The 15,773-nt window shown below is 48.9% G+C and overlaps 2 protein-coding genes across 14 annotated transcripts in view; one reads left to right on the forward strand and one right to left on the reverse strand.

The window, feature by feature from the left end:
• Positions 1 to 10,725, forward strand: part of TTC23 (tetratricopeptide repeat domain 23) — a 101,049-nt gene extending 90,324 nt beyond the window's left edge. For 11 of the 13 annotated variants that reach the window (XM_077869991.1, XM_077869961.1, XM_077869983.1 and 8 more), the window contains 3 exons: positions 5,189 to 5,271; positions 5,951 to 6,027; positions 6,130 to 10,725. In XM_077869991.1, coding sequence (XP_077726117.1) covers positions 5,189 to 5,271; positions 5,951 to 6,027; positions 6,130 to 6,251 — 282 coding nt within the window. In that variant the 3' untranslated portion in view covers positions 6,252 to 10,725. Of the gene's footprint in view, positions 1 to 572; positions 853 to 5,188; positions 5,272 to 5,950; positions 6,028 to 6,129 lie in introns of those variants that run through there. The other 2 variants (XR_013363740.1, XR_013363750.1) reach the window with 2 other exon arrangements.
• Positions 8,520 to 15,773, reverse strand: part of SYNM (synemin) — a 28,316-nt gene continuing 21,062 nt past the window's right edge. Inside the window, exons 4-5 of the mRNA XM_077869950.1 lie at positions 12,383 to 14,808; positions 8,520 to 11,532 (exon numbers count right to left, since the gene is read on the reverse strand). Of these exons, the coding sequence (XP_077726076.1) occupies positions 11,194 to 11,532; positions 12,383 to 14,808 (2,765 nt within the window). The 3' untranslated portion in view covers positions 8,520 to 11,193. The remainder of the gene's footprint in view (positions 11,533 to 12,382; positions 14,809 to 15,773) is intronic.

Raw genomic sequence — 15,773 nt, forward strand, 5'->3', positions numbered from 1 at the left:
CTTGCCATGAAAATAAATGGCCTTGAGTTGGGACAGCAGATTGTCAGAGATTCCTGCCCAAACCAGAAGCTTCGCTCCTTTGTCAGTTTGGGCATTTAGCTGTTGTGGCTTTCTAAAGCCAGAGTATACTGAGTCAGCTAACCTCCATGCCGTAGCTAGCCCCCCATCCCCCCAGCCCAGAGCCACCCTTCCAACCGCACTGGGAAGGGCATGAGGTCTGGGCCACAGAGGTAGCCCAGAGCTGGGAAGACACTACCTGATGGCTCTAATCCCAACTGTTTTGTCTCCCAGGCCCCTTAGAAACCTAGCTCTCCAAGCTCAGTCACGTCAAAGAGAATTTTTTAAAATTTCACATCAGATGTTTAAAGTTGTGTCTTAACTAGCTCGGCACCTACAAATGACTAAGAGAAGCAGCACCTAGTGAACAACGCTCTTGTAGCTACTGAACCTGCCTGGATTTGGAGGGTGAAGGTGTGTAACGCTGCGCCCACAGTGAAGCTCCCATCCACAGTGATGGATCCCTGGAGTCCTATTTCTTCATATGAACAGCTTGTCCACTTGTTTGTTTTTAGGATTTCATTTATTCATTTGAGAGAAAGAGCGTGTGTGCAAGAAAGGAGGCGGGGGACACACGAACAGGAAGGGCAGAGGGAGAGCAGCGAGCAGACTCCTCGTTGAGCAGGGAGCCGAACATGGGGCTCGATCCCAGGACCCCAAGATGATGACCTGAGCCAAAGGAGATGCTTAACTGAGCCACTCAGGAGCTTCCTGCTTGTCCACTTGTTTAATCATTCATTCACCTAGCAACTATCGCACATCGGCTTGCCAGGGCCCTGGCAAGCAGCACAAAAGGCAAGCAACAGAAACACAGCCCTTGCAGGGGCAGCTTGCAGGCTAGTGTAGAAGCGGGTGCCCCCTTCTGTCTTTCTACAGCTGGAGGAAAGCTGCTTATTTGGCATTTAAGGAATAATAGAAACCCAAATGACTTCTCCCAAGCCCTGCAGATAAAATCAAAGAGAATAACAGCAATGCCTTGGCTCCTCAGAATTCATCTGGATTCTGGAAACTTCGGGGTGTCTTGTTCACTTAAGGAAAAATGAGAAACACCCTGTAGAGGCTGATTTCAAATAGGACTGCACAGGCCTTGGAGGAGTCTGGAGAGCACAAAACCAGCTTTGACTTACAGCGTAGAATGTTCTACAACCAAGGCTTGGGAGTTCTCTACTTAGTTCAGAGAAGGGTTTACAATGCTGGGCTCCCAGGAGGTTCCATTAACACTTATCGACTTTGCCTCTGTCAATGTCTGTATTTTTAACAAAAGAAATCGAAATACCTATTTCACGCAAAAGTGCTTAAGCGAATTTAGCTAAGAGGAGCAGAACATTGAAAAACTCAGTTTATGTTTCTCCGATACATACGCGGCTCTGTAAACATTTTCTAGTAAGGGTCAGTAAGGGATTATTTCACTCTTTTCAAAAGGTGGCTGTTGAAGACTATTCCAACTAACGGATAAATGATTCTTCCCTGATGTGCCCCGTATGGCATCCCTGGGCGCTGCATCATAAAGGAGGTTAGGCAGGGGCTGAGGACCCGTTTCCCTCTTAGTTGGCTTTCTTTTACAACTCTTCTCGCTTCAGCTACAATTTGGGGCAAATCTCAATGAGGATAAGTAGCCTTTAAAAAAATCTATTAATGCCAGGAAGAGAAGAGTCTTGACTGCCAGGGTCTAGGGAGTAGGGATGGGGATGGGCAGGGCTCACCTCTTTTGGACTTGAGTATTGATTATGGCCCTCTCTCCTACCTCCATCTCTCTACAAACATTTTCCCCGGGGAAAAGGATTGGCACACAGGGTCTGGGATGAAGGTAGTTAGTAAAACTAGTGAGAATTTGTAGAGGCACGTTGTCAATCGCCATGTCCGTGTTCCCAGGAATCCGTGAATATTTAGCTGCCAGTATATCTTTCCTGAGAGAATGAGGGGCCAGGGAGAAGCTTCAGTAACCAAAGGGGTAGGATGGAAATTCCTCCTGAGTTTTGGATTTAGGAGGCCATCTGTTAAGGCAGGGTAATCTGAGACCTCAAAACATCTCAAATAATTGTTAAAATGTCAGTAAAATTCTAATGTCACAATGAATGAATTAGCACAAAGGCATGTTGGCATGAGCTCATCTCAAAACGAGCTGCATCGGAGGTGCTCATAAATATCTACACAGAGGAGTCAGGTGTGTTTAAAATTAGACCTGATCTTTTATACTGAGTTAAGGTCTTTCTGGCCATGCAGGAGAAAATGAAGTCTTGTTAGCCCTGGACAGAGGCCTCTCACTGCCAGGCATGGGTGAGGAGAAAGCCTGCTGGCTTCCTGCTTGCAGTTCCTTCCTAAGCAACTCCTCTCCCAGGCCCTGTGCCCTGCGGGGAGACACCCCCAAGCTTCCATCAGCTGGGAGACATGCAGGAGAGGAGGGTTGAAAGAGTTTACGTTAAGTGTCGTGGGTATCAGAAACCCGTCCCCAAAAGCAATAGAGAACTCTCTCAGGGTCCTGCATTTCCCAAGTTCACAGCAGTTTATCTGTGGATTAAAGCAGGTCTGGCTCAAACCCATGGAATGAGCAGCACGTTGCCCAGGCCAGGCCTGGCCAGGGCCCCAGTGCAGATTCAGAAAGGCTGGGACTTGTTGGATGGAGGGGGTGGGGTTTTGGAGATAATGGATTATAAGCTAAATGGAATAAGAGAACAAGTGCACTACTTCCTGGTGTTATATAATTCAACAGAGTGAAGATCTGTTCTTTTAAAAGAGAACCGTGTCACGTCTCCATCTAATAATGCTTCTTTCCTCCAGAAGACAGCCACATTCTCAGATTCCAGAACCACATCAAGTCCTCAGACTGAACCAAACATTCAGAAGGTTTTGATATTTTCCATATCTTAGACAAAGGATTTTGGCTGCCTGCATTTTAATTCTCTCAAAGACCTAAAAATGTTGGCAGATTAGAACAAATAAACAGTCTTCAGTACAAAGTCCCCAAACCCTCACACTTTTTTTTGACTCAAGCTGTTACCATGTAGAAAGACCAATTCAATATTTTAAAAATATAAAGTATTTCAGATATGCAGAAAAGTAGGAAGAATGTAACACTTTTGAGCTCATTATTCAATATAAGCATTTCCTACCCTACCTCCAGATGACTACTATCCTGAATTTGATATCATTCTCAAGCTGTCTTAATTATCTTACAATGGCTTTGTTTTTACATGCTTCTTAAGCTTCGTGTAAATTATATATACAATATATATTATAACAATATGTAATATATAATAATATAAAATGCAGCCATCTGCAATTTGCTTTTTTTTCCCCTCTAGAATCACGAGATTTGTCTATGTGGCTACATATATGCACATCAAAAATCTGTATGATATTGTACATATACAATACATATTTATCACAATTTACCTATCCATTACTGAATAGTGACAAATTGTTTTAAGAAGTGGTTGTGCCAAAAAAAAAAAAAAAGAAGTGGTTGTACCAATTTCAACACCCACTATCAATATGTAAGAGTTCTTTTCTTTTTTAAAAGATTTTATTTATTTATTCATGAGAGACACAGAGGGAGAGAGAGAGACAGAGACACAGGCAGAGGGAGAAGCAGGCTCCATGCAGGGAGCCCGATGTGGGACTCGATCCCGGGTCTCCAGGATCACACCCTGGGCTGAAGGTGGCGCTAAACCACTGAGCCACCTGGACTGCCCAGTAGGTAAGAGTTCTTGCTCAATACCTTTGACAAAGCTTGGTATTATTATCAGACTTTTTGCAATTTAATAGGCGAAGGAACAACCTCATTGAAGTTTTAGTTTGCATTTCTGATTACTAGTGGGCTTAGGTGTGTTTATTAGCCACTTAACTTTCAACTTCCTTGAATAATTTGTTTATATTATTTGATTATTTTCTATTGGTGGGTTGTTTTTCTCATTATCTTATAGGAGTTCTCTATGCACTGTTAATACTAACCCTTTCTCAGTATTGTGCGAATATTTTCCCTCATTGTACTTTGTACTTTCCCTCTTTGTACTTTGCTTAAGATGAATTTTGGTACGTAGATGTTTTGAATTTTAATACAGTTAAATTTTATCAGTCTTTTACTTTTGGTTTGTCTGGATATTGTCTAAGAAATACTTCCCTCCCTCAAGATGAAAAAGACAAACCTCCAATATTTTCATCTAAAAGTTCCATTTATTGACTAGTTCAGCTCTTCCCCCTAGACCTTTCAAGGCACTCCTGCCATCTGTCAAGTGTTCGACTCTCTGCCATGTTCTATTGGTCTATTGTCTGTCTCTGGATGAAAACCATTTTTGGGTTTGGCCATTTGGGGGCACAACTTTCTTTATCCTTTCCTTGAGTTTGCCCTAGCTTGGTATAAGCAACCAAATGGCAGCTCCATAAGCAGAAGGGAGAAATCAAGGCAAAGCTAGCCCTGGATATACATAAGCTGAATATTTAACTCCTAAATCAATTAATTCCTAAGAAATTACTGTATAGTAATGAATATAGAAAGCCCATAAGATAAAGCATTTTAACAAAAGAAAAAAACAAAACCATTAAAACACTTTTCTGAGCTATAATGAGATTCATTTAAAAATGGAAACTAGAGGGATCCCTGGGTGGCGCAGCGGTTTGGTGCCTGCCTTTGGCCCGGGGCGCGATCCTGGAGACCCGAGATCAAATCCCACATCGGGCTTCTGGTGCATGGAGCCTGCTTCTCCCTCTGCCTGCATCTCTCTCTCTCTCTCTCTCTCTCTCTCTCTCTCTCTGTGACCATCATAAATAAATAAAAATTAAAAGATAAATAAAAAAAATAAATCAACTTTTGAAAAAAAAAATGGAAACTAGAGATCTCCAGTCAATACCAATGTTCTTGCCTTTATTTTCTAAAAGTACTACTTTAAACACAGTTTGCATACAGCTAGTCATAGGGAGTTGTGTCAAATGGTGTTAAAACTTCACATTTGTTTCCTGGATCCCTCAGAGCGTCCAAACTGAAGGTCAGACTGTCGGTGAGAAACCCTGAGAATGCACCAGTCCCGTCAAGCAGGGGTCTGTGAATGAAGTATTCTTTACTGAGAATGATACTTGGTGAAATGCTCTCAGTGACATTTTGATAATCTCATGATCACTACCTGGTGTTCTGCAGTGTCTTCAGATTCAGACTCTCTTATACGGACCACAGGACAAGAGGACTCTGGCCACCCAGCAGACCATGGACGTCCTGGCCAAGTGAGTTGGCTTCCCCTCCCACCATGTCCTTTGCCATTCAGATCTCAAAGGAAGCTGGTTCTGTGAGACTGTGGAAAGTCTTACCAAGTGACTTCCCTGTAACTCATGAACTATGCAGGACCAGTGGTTTCTTTGAAAACCCGGCTGTAAGAGATCTCCCTTGCCCCGATGCTTGGAAGCGATGAGCTGCCCCCCTGGGATCCTCCCTCCCGCCGGCCGGCACCTGCGGGCCCTCCCCGCCGCCGGAAGGCCAGGGCGCAGTCTAGCGCGGCCCGCCCGTGGCTTCCCCTCCTCCCAGGGTGCCGGCAGGATGGCGGGGTGCCTGAGAGCCCTCTGACTCCACCTTGAAGGCCGCCCCAGGTCTTTCTCCGCCAGCAGGCTCACTCTGCTGTGGAGAGCCACCCCTCCCCGAGCCTGCGGCCTCTGTGACCGTGACCGTGACCGTGACCGCCCGGGGAGGATCCCGGGAGGCCCGAAGGCGAGGGGACAGCCAGCAGGGGGCGCTGCCTCAGAGCCTCCGGCTGATGCGGCTCCGCGCGAGTGCGCCCAAGGAATTGGCATTTTCTGTCCCTGAGCCAGGGCTCTCCCCTCGCTGGGCTTCCCTTCACAGCGGCGAGAGCTGCAGGGTGCCCGTGTGCAGGGCCGGGGGCAGCACGCTCACCCCCCTTCTCCTTTGCAGGGCCCCGGAGGTGGCCGTGAAACCCAGGCAGACCCCCAGAGCCAAAGCGGCGTTCGGCGGCAGCGCGGCCCAGCACGGTGCGCCGGGGAAGGCCAGGCCCAGCGCAGCCGACTGAGGCCCCCGCCCCGCCCCAGAGAAAGCTTCAGTCGTGCCTGGGAGCCTGTAAACCTCTCCCACAGGGCGATGGGATTCAATACCGTCAAGGCTGTTTGCTCCAACAGGCAACAGAGCTGCGCCTCCAACTCCCGGTGGGCCACACTGGGACCTCGGAGACCCTTCGGGCGATCTGGTGCTTCTATAAAGCCTTTGTTCTTTTTTACCGCCCAAGTGATTTTTCTTGCCAACAAAAATTTTTACCCATCAGTACTACCGGGGGCTAAAAAAAGGCTTCTCTTCAAAAGTTTGAAACTTGCTGTGTGTGAATACCATGCACAGTATCTGTACACACAGAGCCTCTTGTGTAGGCCTGGAGTCAGATTAGAAACAATAAAGTTCTGACAGGGAAAAGCCCCTTTTATAAGAAGATAATAGGGATTGAAGATAAAATGATAATAAGAGGAATCTTGGAAGTACTGGGGCTGTTATGTGTTTTTAAAAGGAGCCTGCCTCCGAGTTCTCGGAGCCCAGAGAGGACCAGGAGGAAGCTTTTCTTTACCCATGCAAAGGGCCTTGACTGAAAGTGGCTGAGCCCCCAGTGTGCACCAGGCAAGTGGTGAGAGCTGGGGACACAAGAGTCAACAAGACATGCTGTCCCCATCCCCTCAGAGCTTGCCACCCAACATGGACACTACCTACTACACATAAGGGTGAAATTAGTCGGTAACGGAGGGAAAGAGCCCAGTACAGCGAGGCAGGGAGGGAATGGTGGTAAACGGGCTAGAGGGCAGGGGAGGCAGTGAAAAGGCGAGGCGGCCAGCCTGGAGAGGCTGCAGGGGAGGGCTGCTGACTTGTGGCCTCTACTCCAGGCAGGAGAACATGGCTGCCCTCTGGAGATAGCTCAGCTGGGCTCAGCACGTGAGGGAGGGGTGGGCGGAGCAGGACGAGCGCTTGTGTCCACAGTGGTCTTCCGTCTCCAGGGAGGTCATTGCCGCTAGAGAATGGAAAAGCAGAGTGGGAAGTTTTGAGCACCTTTCTTCATGCAGTCAACCATGAGAGCCGGTACTGGAAAGAGGTGTAGAGTACACACAGTGCGCGGTGCTGTTCTTCTCCTTCCCACCGTCATCCCATGGACCATGATCCAACAAGGCTGCAAGCTGGTGCTACGATGGCGACAGGATGCAGCACACAGGCCCCCTTCTACTCCAGTACCCAATGGGAAACCCAGAGCCACTCTGGTTCCATTTGTGCAGGATCCCACCTCAAGAATGAAGGGTGTTAATAAACCAAAAAGGCCTGTGACAGGGTGGAGAGAGAGGCAGGGTCCCTTGTCCCCTTTGGAAGTTGTGACAACTGGCCACACAAGCCATTCCCACTCCTTCCCACTTATCCCAGATAGGCCTGTGGGATGAAGGCAGGAGACATGGTCACTACTCAACAAGTGTCCCATCTGATTGAAGACATGGGTTTCAATGTGGATGGTGGAGTAAGCATTTTATTATTTTTTTAATGTGTGCCTCCAAAATTCATGACAAAGCCCTAATCCTCAGTGTGAAAGTATTAGGAGGTGGGGCCTCTGGGAGGTGATGGGATACATGGGAGTAGAGTCCCATGAATGGAGGTAGTGCCCTGATCAGAAGAGACACGAGACAGATGACCGCGTTCTCCACCGCGTGAAGATACGGCAAGATGGCTATCTGCGAACCAGACAGCTGCAACCGGGCACTGAGGCCCCCAGCGCCTTGATCTTCCACTTCCGGCCTCCAGAACGCGGAGGGAGAGGTGTCCACTGTGTGAGCCTCCCACTCTGTGAGTCTGTGCTGTGCTGTTGCATCAGCCTGAGCAGACAGTCCATGCTGGGCTTTTGGGGAAAAAAGTGAATTCTGATGTGACTTCCTCTGTATCTCTTGGAGGATAAGATCTTGCAATTGCAGAAACTAAAACACATTTTTAAAAAACTTAGCCCAGGAAAGAATGGATTTCGGCACGTCCTGCCCCAGTGTCTCCCATCTATTAAATGTGTTAACTTCAGCAAGAGAAGCAGACTATAGATCCTCATGGTCTTTGTGGTAAAAAGTTACGCACTGGTCAGGGTATCTAATAACTGTGCCTAGGTCTCAAAACAACTACAAGTCTTTCAAGCGCCTAAGAAATGGCCATGATTAACCAACTCCTTCAATTTGCACCTACGTGACCCAACCATTTTGGTGTGCCCAGGACTGTCCTGGGTCTAGCACTGAAAGTCCTATGTCCCGGGAGACACCTCCATTCCAGGCTGTGATGACCACATTCTTACCACAAACTGTCCAGTCTACGTTTGAACACGAGCAGCTGAGTTTTGCTCTGTCTGCCATGCTTTCTGGTTCTGTGTTAACATCAAATTCTGATTCGGGTAGGGAACTGGAACTTCTCATGCATGTTCTCCCCCCAGTGATTCTCTGCCACCATTAAAAAAAAAAAATTTAAAAAACAATGCTGTAAACACAGGTTTTAATTAGAGTTTAAATAGAAACTACAAAAACACCTACAGGAAAACACTCTCTCTAGGAACAATTTGGAGGGTTTTTTTCCTTAGATTTTTATTTTTATACATTCTTGTGACATTTCCCTCTGTAGGGAACCGGAGCTTAGAAAGATCAGCTTCTTAGATGATTCCATCCTAAATATACATTTGAAACAATACTGAAACCACCAGTGGGAGGGTGAAAAACGTTCTATTAATACTGTTTTGTCTCCACAATGGTAAATACTGGTTCTGTCCACCCCACCCCACCCCACCGCAAGTTGATTTCTAGTGTCTCCAGAGTGACTGGTTTTAAAGGACTCGGAGCTGTAGGGTGACCAGCACTGGGTGGAGGACATGCCCTACTCCTAGGTGATCCAGACCAAGTAACCAAACACAGCTCAGGAGTCCACCTTGGTGAATACCCTTGGCAGGCTACTTCTTGAAGATTCGTGATCTAACATTGAAATATGAATTAAGACCTAAGATAGATTTATTTTTCCAAATAGAGGTGGGTCATGATATTAATAACCTGTCCACATCAACACTCATTTACCAGATCACAAGGCAGGAGAGGGACATTAAACTAAGGCCACTCGGACTCACTCACATCATAGACTCCCCCATCATCAGTCTGTCTTACCATCAGAATGGCAAGCTGTCACCCTGACCAATAAATCACTTACACAAATACCATCACCCATTATGGCTAACATAAAATCAGCCCATCCTTGACTGTATTACAAATGAGAAGTCTTTGCTTGCAAAGCTGTCACCTCTGTACCAGTTTGTGACAATCGCTAGTTCATCTGGCAGATGACAAAGGTTTAAACTTGCAAGTCAACTTTCTCTATACTCTGATTCACAGTGTTTATTAGATCATCCTGAAAGCTTTGCTGCATTTCTCCCACTTAGTAAGAAAATGCACGCTCCTAAACTATCTGCTGTAGCCATTTCTGGGGGCTGAGGAGACAGGGAGGTCTCGAGAGGATCCGAGAGCCACTGTGTGACCGCCTCCCACCCAGGGGGAAGACCCTTGTGCTTCATAACCACCACCCCATCACCATACCCCACCTGAGGCTGATGTCACCTCAAATCCTTATTCCTCAGCTCACTACTGGCAGTTCTAGGATTGATTCTGTGCTAGAAGTACAGTTTCAACATGTGCAAGAAACTAGCTTGGATTAAAATAATACTGTGCTAATACTAGAGATATTACTTTTGCGTGACACTATCCCTTTAAAGATGGAAGCCTTAAAAGCAATGCCCTATGTAAAATGAAACAAACCCAGTAAAGCACCCTTTACTCTAATATCGTGAACTCAATGGTACGTATTTGAAGGTCAGCATCCTGTGGCCTGTGAGGGTAGGGCCCTTGCCTTCCGCTAGGGCCCTTCCTGGGTGCTTCAAGTGCTGGGCAGCAGTAGGGGCACCCAGCTTCTTCCCCCAAAACATCATCTTCTATTCTACATTAGTATTCACTTGCCTGAACAAAGCACCCCAACTGTAATGATTTCTGTTGAAAAGGCAAAAACTTCCTTGAGGTTGGCAGTGGTTTTTCATCACTAAGTCTTTGAGCTCAGGAAGACCTTGGCTCCTTTCAAGGTGGGTTGAAAGGGCCTCTTTGGGAGGCGCTGTCCACCCTGCACCCGACCATCTGGCAAGCCAAGTTCTCCTCTGAGCATCAACGATCTCCTTATGGTCTTCAGGGTCTGCCTCCCACCAGGAAAACTAAATGTTTAGGTGCTAAGGGCTAGAATGCTGAGAAGCTTAAGAATATTCTGATAGGAGCTGGAGACTCCAGAACTTTGGGTGTAACAAAAAAGAACTATTTAGACTGTGTGCTACTTAACCACCTAATGCTGCAAAAAAAGTACTCTAAGCTACTCCCAAGAGTCATTTTCCCTACACACAGGGCACAGTGCAGGGTCCTAGGGACCTGTGCAAACATAGCAAGTGTGTGGACTTGAAATACCACAACAGGCTGAGGCCGTCCTTCGCATAAATAAAACACTATATATTTTTTTAAAGCTCTACGCGTAGAAAGCAATTCATTTGGGTCTTAAAGTGAATTTAACTTTCTCCTAAAGATAAAAATCATTTAGAATTTATTTTTTTAATAGAAGAAGCAATCTGCTTCCTTCCGAGGATTTCTTTTTGAGAAGACTTAGAAGAGTATGAATTTTTCCTTTTAAAGGTTATTTGTTATTTCGTATTCGCACATGCAAGATGGACTCGTAAATATATTTTGATCTTGTTACCATAAAGACCTCTTACCTACAGATAGTTAATTGTGATTTCAGACAGATGCGAGGCATTTCTGTGACCAGGAGCAAAACTGGTAGAAATTGTCTCTAGGAGTGGAGAGACTCTGGTCCAGGAGAAGGAACTTCTAAGACTGAAGCCATAAAAACTAATTTTGTTCCAAGTTCCGCCTCAAAAATGAAACTCCCAACGCCTTCAATGGCGTGAGTTGATTTGCAAACTTTGCAGATTATTAAGTAAATTGACAGAGCCCAGAGCGCCCTTTGGAGAAACAAAAGGAGCCTTAATACATGAGTGAGCCCCGCTCCTTCAAATTAGTAAAGGCCTTTGTGTGTTGCCCCGTTACCAGGTAAGTAACCTCGGGAAAACAACATATGTCTCAAAACCAGTGTCCCTCACTCTCCTCCTCCTGGTTGTCTAGATAGAGGAGGGCAACTTTCTTTTCATCCGAAATCACCGACCTTTGGTCTACCATCCTCTGGAGCTGCACCGTCTTGTCAAACTCAGCCTGCTCCTTGGCCTGGTCTCCGGGGACCTGGCGTCCGTCCCCGGCAGAGCCCTGGAAACTCACACTGGCCACCCAGGCGCTTGCCCCACCCACGTCCCTCCAGGCACCGGGGTCAGGGGCGCCCTGCACTGCCGCTTCTGTCCCCCCTGGGAAGAAGACTGTGGTCTCTTGCGTCCAGCGGGGGGTCGCCTCTGCATCGCTCACATCCACCTGAAAGGTAAACAGAGAGGAGCCTTTGGGTCTCGGTGCAACGTGCCTTACTGCACTGCTGCGTCTGCTAAGTCAGCCTGGTTCGGAGAAGCCCGCCGAACCGGCAGGTGCCAGTGTTCCAGGAACGGGACACGGAGGACAACTTGTTCAGAGGGTTGGGTTCCTGCGGGGCCCAGCCCAGGGTGCCTGTTCATCATGCCCAACGTCTCTCCTGCCCACACGGGCCTCCTGAGGCCACTGGGTACTCCGGTCACCAGCATCTGCCTGCCCACAGCGTACCTGCGAGGAGCCTGGCGAGCCCTCTCTGCGGGCACTGCCTCCCAAGTCCTTTCATTCTCTCCGGGCAGAGGCTTGATGCCTCGGAGACCCGCCTTTGACCCGCCTGATGGATCCGCTGTTCCCTGACCCCTCTTCGGGAGGCACAGAAGCTTCTCAGAAGCCCCATTGCCTTCTGTCTAGAAGCGGGGCTGTGCCCCGATGTGCTCACTGATCCCCTCTCTGGGGTCAACCTGAAGTTGCTTTACAAAAGGCTGGGTCCCCACTGACTCTTCGGTTTGAGAATAATCACCACCTGTGCCCGCCCAGAAATGGGGCTCTGAGAAACAATATCCCTTTCATCACGAGACTGGAGGCAAACCCTGTGCTTCTCTGAGGTGTGGGTGTGTGTGTGTGGAAAGCTCTATGGGGCCAGGCTCTCCTGGGCCCCCCACCTCCTGAAAGGCAGGGACAGACCCTTGGAAGACGACTTCTTTGGACACTGTCTTTGATCAGGACCCAGGGTGGGGTGCCTTCCAGACCAGGTGGCCCCGGCCAAGCCGGCTGCCTGACGTCGGTCACCTTCCCCACTCACCTCCACCACCTGCGCAGTGGGTCCTTCTCGAGAGACTTGCTCCGTCCTCCAGACTCCGGCGGGGCCTACTGTGACTCGCCTGACAGAGCGGCTGACATCCTCTAGCACGTGTGACTGGCCGAAGCCCCTCGGGCTGGTGACCTCCACGGTGGCTGACACGGGGCCCTGGGGCACGGCGGCCTCGGTGCCGGGAGAGGCCGGGCCGGCCCGGTCCCCCTCCCCAGAGGGGCGGTACAGTTCCTGGGTGGCCCAGCGCTTGAAGCCAAGGCCAGCGGCCGGGACCTCGGCCGCACTCTCCCTGTCCGGGCTTCCGGGCGGCCTGGCCAAGCTGTCCCGTACCACTGACTCCACGGCCTTCTCGATTTCCCCGGCCTCATCTCTGCTCAGCTCCTCCAGGTCTAGCTGATTGGCGTCCACGGTTTTCGAGAGGTTGACTTGGGCAACCAAGGTCACGGACCTACCACCAGCGGTGTGGACTTTCTTTACATCGACGGAGACGTTCTCCGGGCCGCCCTGACTGTCTCTGGTGAGGGCAGAGAGCTCCTCCTTCATGCGCTCCGGAAGGCTTTCTTCCAGCTGCCCGATCACCTCTACCAGCTGGCGTCTGGGTTCCTTGGCGGCCCCCTGGATGGACGTGTGGAACTCAGGTGGTATCTGGATCTCCTTCTCAATGATGGTGGGTTCAGCATGAAATTCACCACTTCTAACCTGTTCCGTCCAGTGAATAAAGCCCACGTCCTCCCCATGAGAGGGTTCAAAGACATCTGCTGGCTTCACGACTGCCTCCCCCGACACAGCATCCTTCTGGATCCTTCTCCGAGTCCCTGGCACAATCTCGTCTTGCCAAGAGTACCTGATGGTGGATTCCTCTTCGATGTGGATCTGCCCATACACGGAGCCCTCATCCCTGTCCTGCACCCCGGGGTGCTCATCTGGTGTTGACACAAAATAACTCTGTTCTCCTCCCTCCGAGTCACTGGCCTCCATGACTTCTTCAACTCGGGTTTCATTCTCAGGAGGCCGCTTGGTCTTCTTATGCTGACGACCAGAGACCGTGACGTCCACTTCTCCATAACTCTCTTCTTCCTCAACGAGCCCCTTGGAGGCGGGAGACATGTCATCCACCTCCTCCACTTCGAATGGGGTAGAAAACTCTGCCTTCTCACCACTGACATAGCTCATGGGTTCCTCGATGATCTCCACGTTGACCACCTTGGCCCTCCCCTCTCTTCCCTTCAGCCCCAGGTTGATTATGTCTCCTAGCATCCGCTCGGCCGACTTCCCTTTCATGTCCACCTCCTTCACATTCTTGCTCAGAAGGTAGTCCAGGCCAGCTTCGTCTGAAACGTCCACCTCCTCCGTCAGCCTCGACTCCACGACGATCTCGGTCTTAGTTTTCCTGTCCCCGGGGAGCTCTTTCCTGTCCATGTACGTGACCTTCGTGTCTGGAAAAGAAGTGGCAGATGCCTCTGTATCCGGAGACTGGGTAAACTGCTTCAGGATACTGGACACGATGTTTTCAGCCACGGTTTCGGTGGTGGACTCGCCTTTCAGGGAGCTGGTGGGGACACCGGGTTCTAGCCTGGAGCGGGCCTCCTGGGTCCCCACACCGTCACGCGCGTCCTCCTGCAGCAGCGTCTGCAAAGTTCTCCGGGCCGCCTGTGGTGAGCTATCCCGGGAGACTTCTAGACTGATCGGCACCTCTCTTTCTCTTGCACTTTTTTCCTTCACTGGCTCCTTCCCTCTCTCCTTATCTCTCAGTTGCTGGCTCTCTCTCGTTCTTGCTTCTTTATCTAACTTTGTCAGCTCTTCCCACCGTAGGTTTCTCTCCTCTGAAGCCCTCTCCTTGGAATCGAACATTTTCTCTTCTCGCTTCATCTGGACAGCTCCTGGCCTGTTTCTGTCTTGCTCCCTCGTGGCATTAGCTTCTGTCTTCTGTCCCACAATGACGGTCCTCTCACTTGACCAGGTGCTTCTGGAAGCACCTGCTGACACATCATCCCGGCATTCTCGGGAGGACTTTTGGGCATTGGCAGGCTCTTTGGCTTCAGGAGTGGAGGCATCTTTCGTACCCGCAGTCCTGGGCCTATCGGGGAATGTTTTCACGGGAGCTTCTGTATCTCTTAAAAGACCACGCGTGGGAGAGAAAGTTCTGAAGCTGGTGTGACCCTTGGCAGTTTTCTCATGAGAGTTGGTAGCTTTTTCGTAAGTTGTTTCCTGCCGGCTGGTGGTACGGGAAGAATATTCTGAGCCTAGGAAGCCTCTTCCGGCAGCACTTCCCACGGTGGACTGTGGCACCAGGTGAGAGCGCCGCACTGGGCTGTGGCTGAAGCTGGCCGCCAGGGCTTTCTGCCTCGCAAACAGATTCCTTTCATTTTCCTTCTGTAACATCGTGTTGGTGTATCGATAGGGCGTGCTCCTGAGCTCTGCAGAAAATGACAGTCATCGTTACCTTCTTTCATCTTATTTTTTTATTTTTATTTTTTTTTACCTTCTTTCATCTTAAAAGCATCATCAAAGGTCAAATCCTATCGCCTCGTCATAAAGACACAAGATTACAGCAGAAAGGGCCTTATAAACGAGAGATTTTCAATCCCCAAATCATTTCTTTTGTTTTTTTTTTTTTTTTTATGCTGCCACAATAAAATAGAGCACTATGCTTGCTTTGACACCACACTTTTCTCAAGTTACTGATCTCAAAACGTCATGAATCTTAACAGATGTTATCAAGTGTGTGATCGTAGAGCAGGGCACATGCATCAGAGAGGTTGGGGCGCCTGTTTTCATGGCTGAAATTTCACAAGGTCTTGATGATCTGGAAACATTTATTTCCACTTTGTTGATCTAAGTTTCTTTGACTTATTTCAATGGAGAAGAGCTTTATAATTACAAAGTCCAGGATTATTTAACAGTAACTGGCCTGTCCCTCCACTATTTCATATGTTATTTCCCGTTGGTTTCCATTGTTGAGCCAACGAGTCCTGCAGAATTTTAACTTTTTCTAAGGCTCCCTGACTTCTTCTATTTTTACACTGCTATTTTTACAAACTTCTCATTGGAAAATGAGCCAGAGCAGGAAGCTGACCAGTCACCAACACTATGGTCTGTTTTAATGCCATGATCCTGGGAGGCAGGCCACTGGGCTTCCTGCTTGGCTCCATATCATCCACAGAGGCTGCTACCCTTGGAGGTATCCAAACTCCACAAAGGTACCTGCTCTTACGAATGGCAGCTGGGGGTTAGAAGGTTGTCAGGCACACCTTCCACCCTGAGAGTGTCCCCTCGTGCCTACCACACCCCATCTGGCCAAGTCCTGTAAAGCCTATTCCCCTAGCTGGGTCTCCCTGTCATTGCAGCCAAAGCCAGGGGTCCCTTTAGGATGGATCCCAGG

Source organism: Canis aureus, chromosome 2 (genome assembly GCF_053574225.1).
Source record: "Canis aureus isolate CA01 chromosome 2, VMU_Caureus_v.1.0, whole genome shotgun sequence".
Classification (NCBI taxonomy): Eukaryota; Metazoa; Chordata; class Mammalia; order Carnivora; family Canidae; genus Canis; species Canis aureus.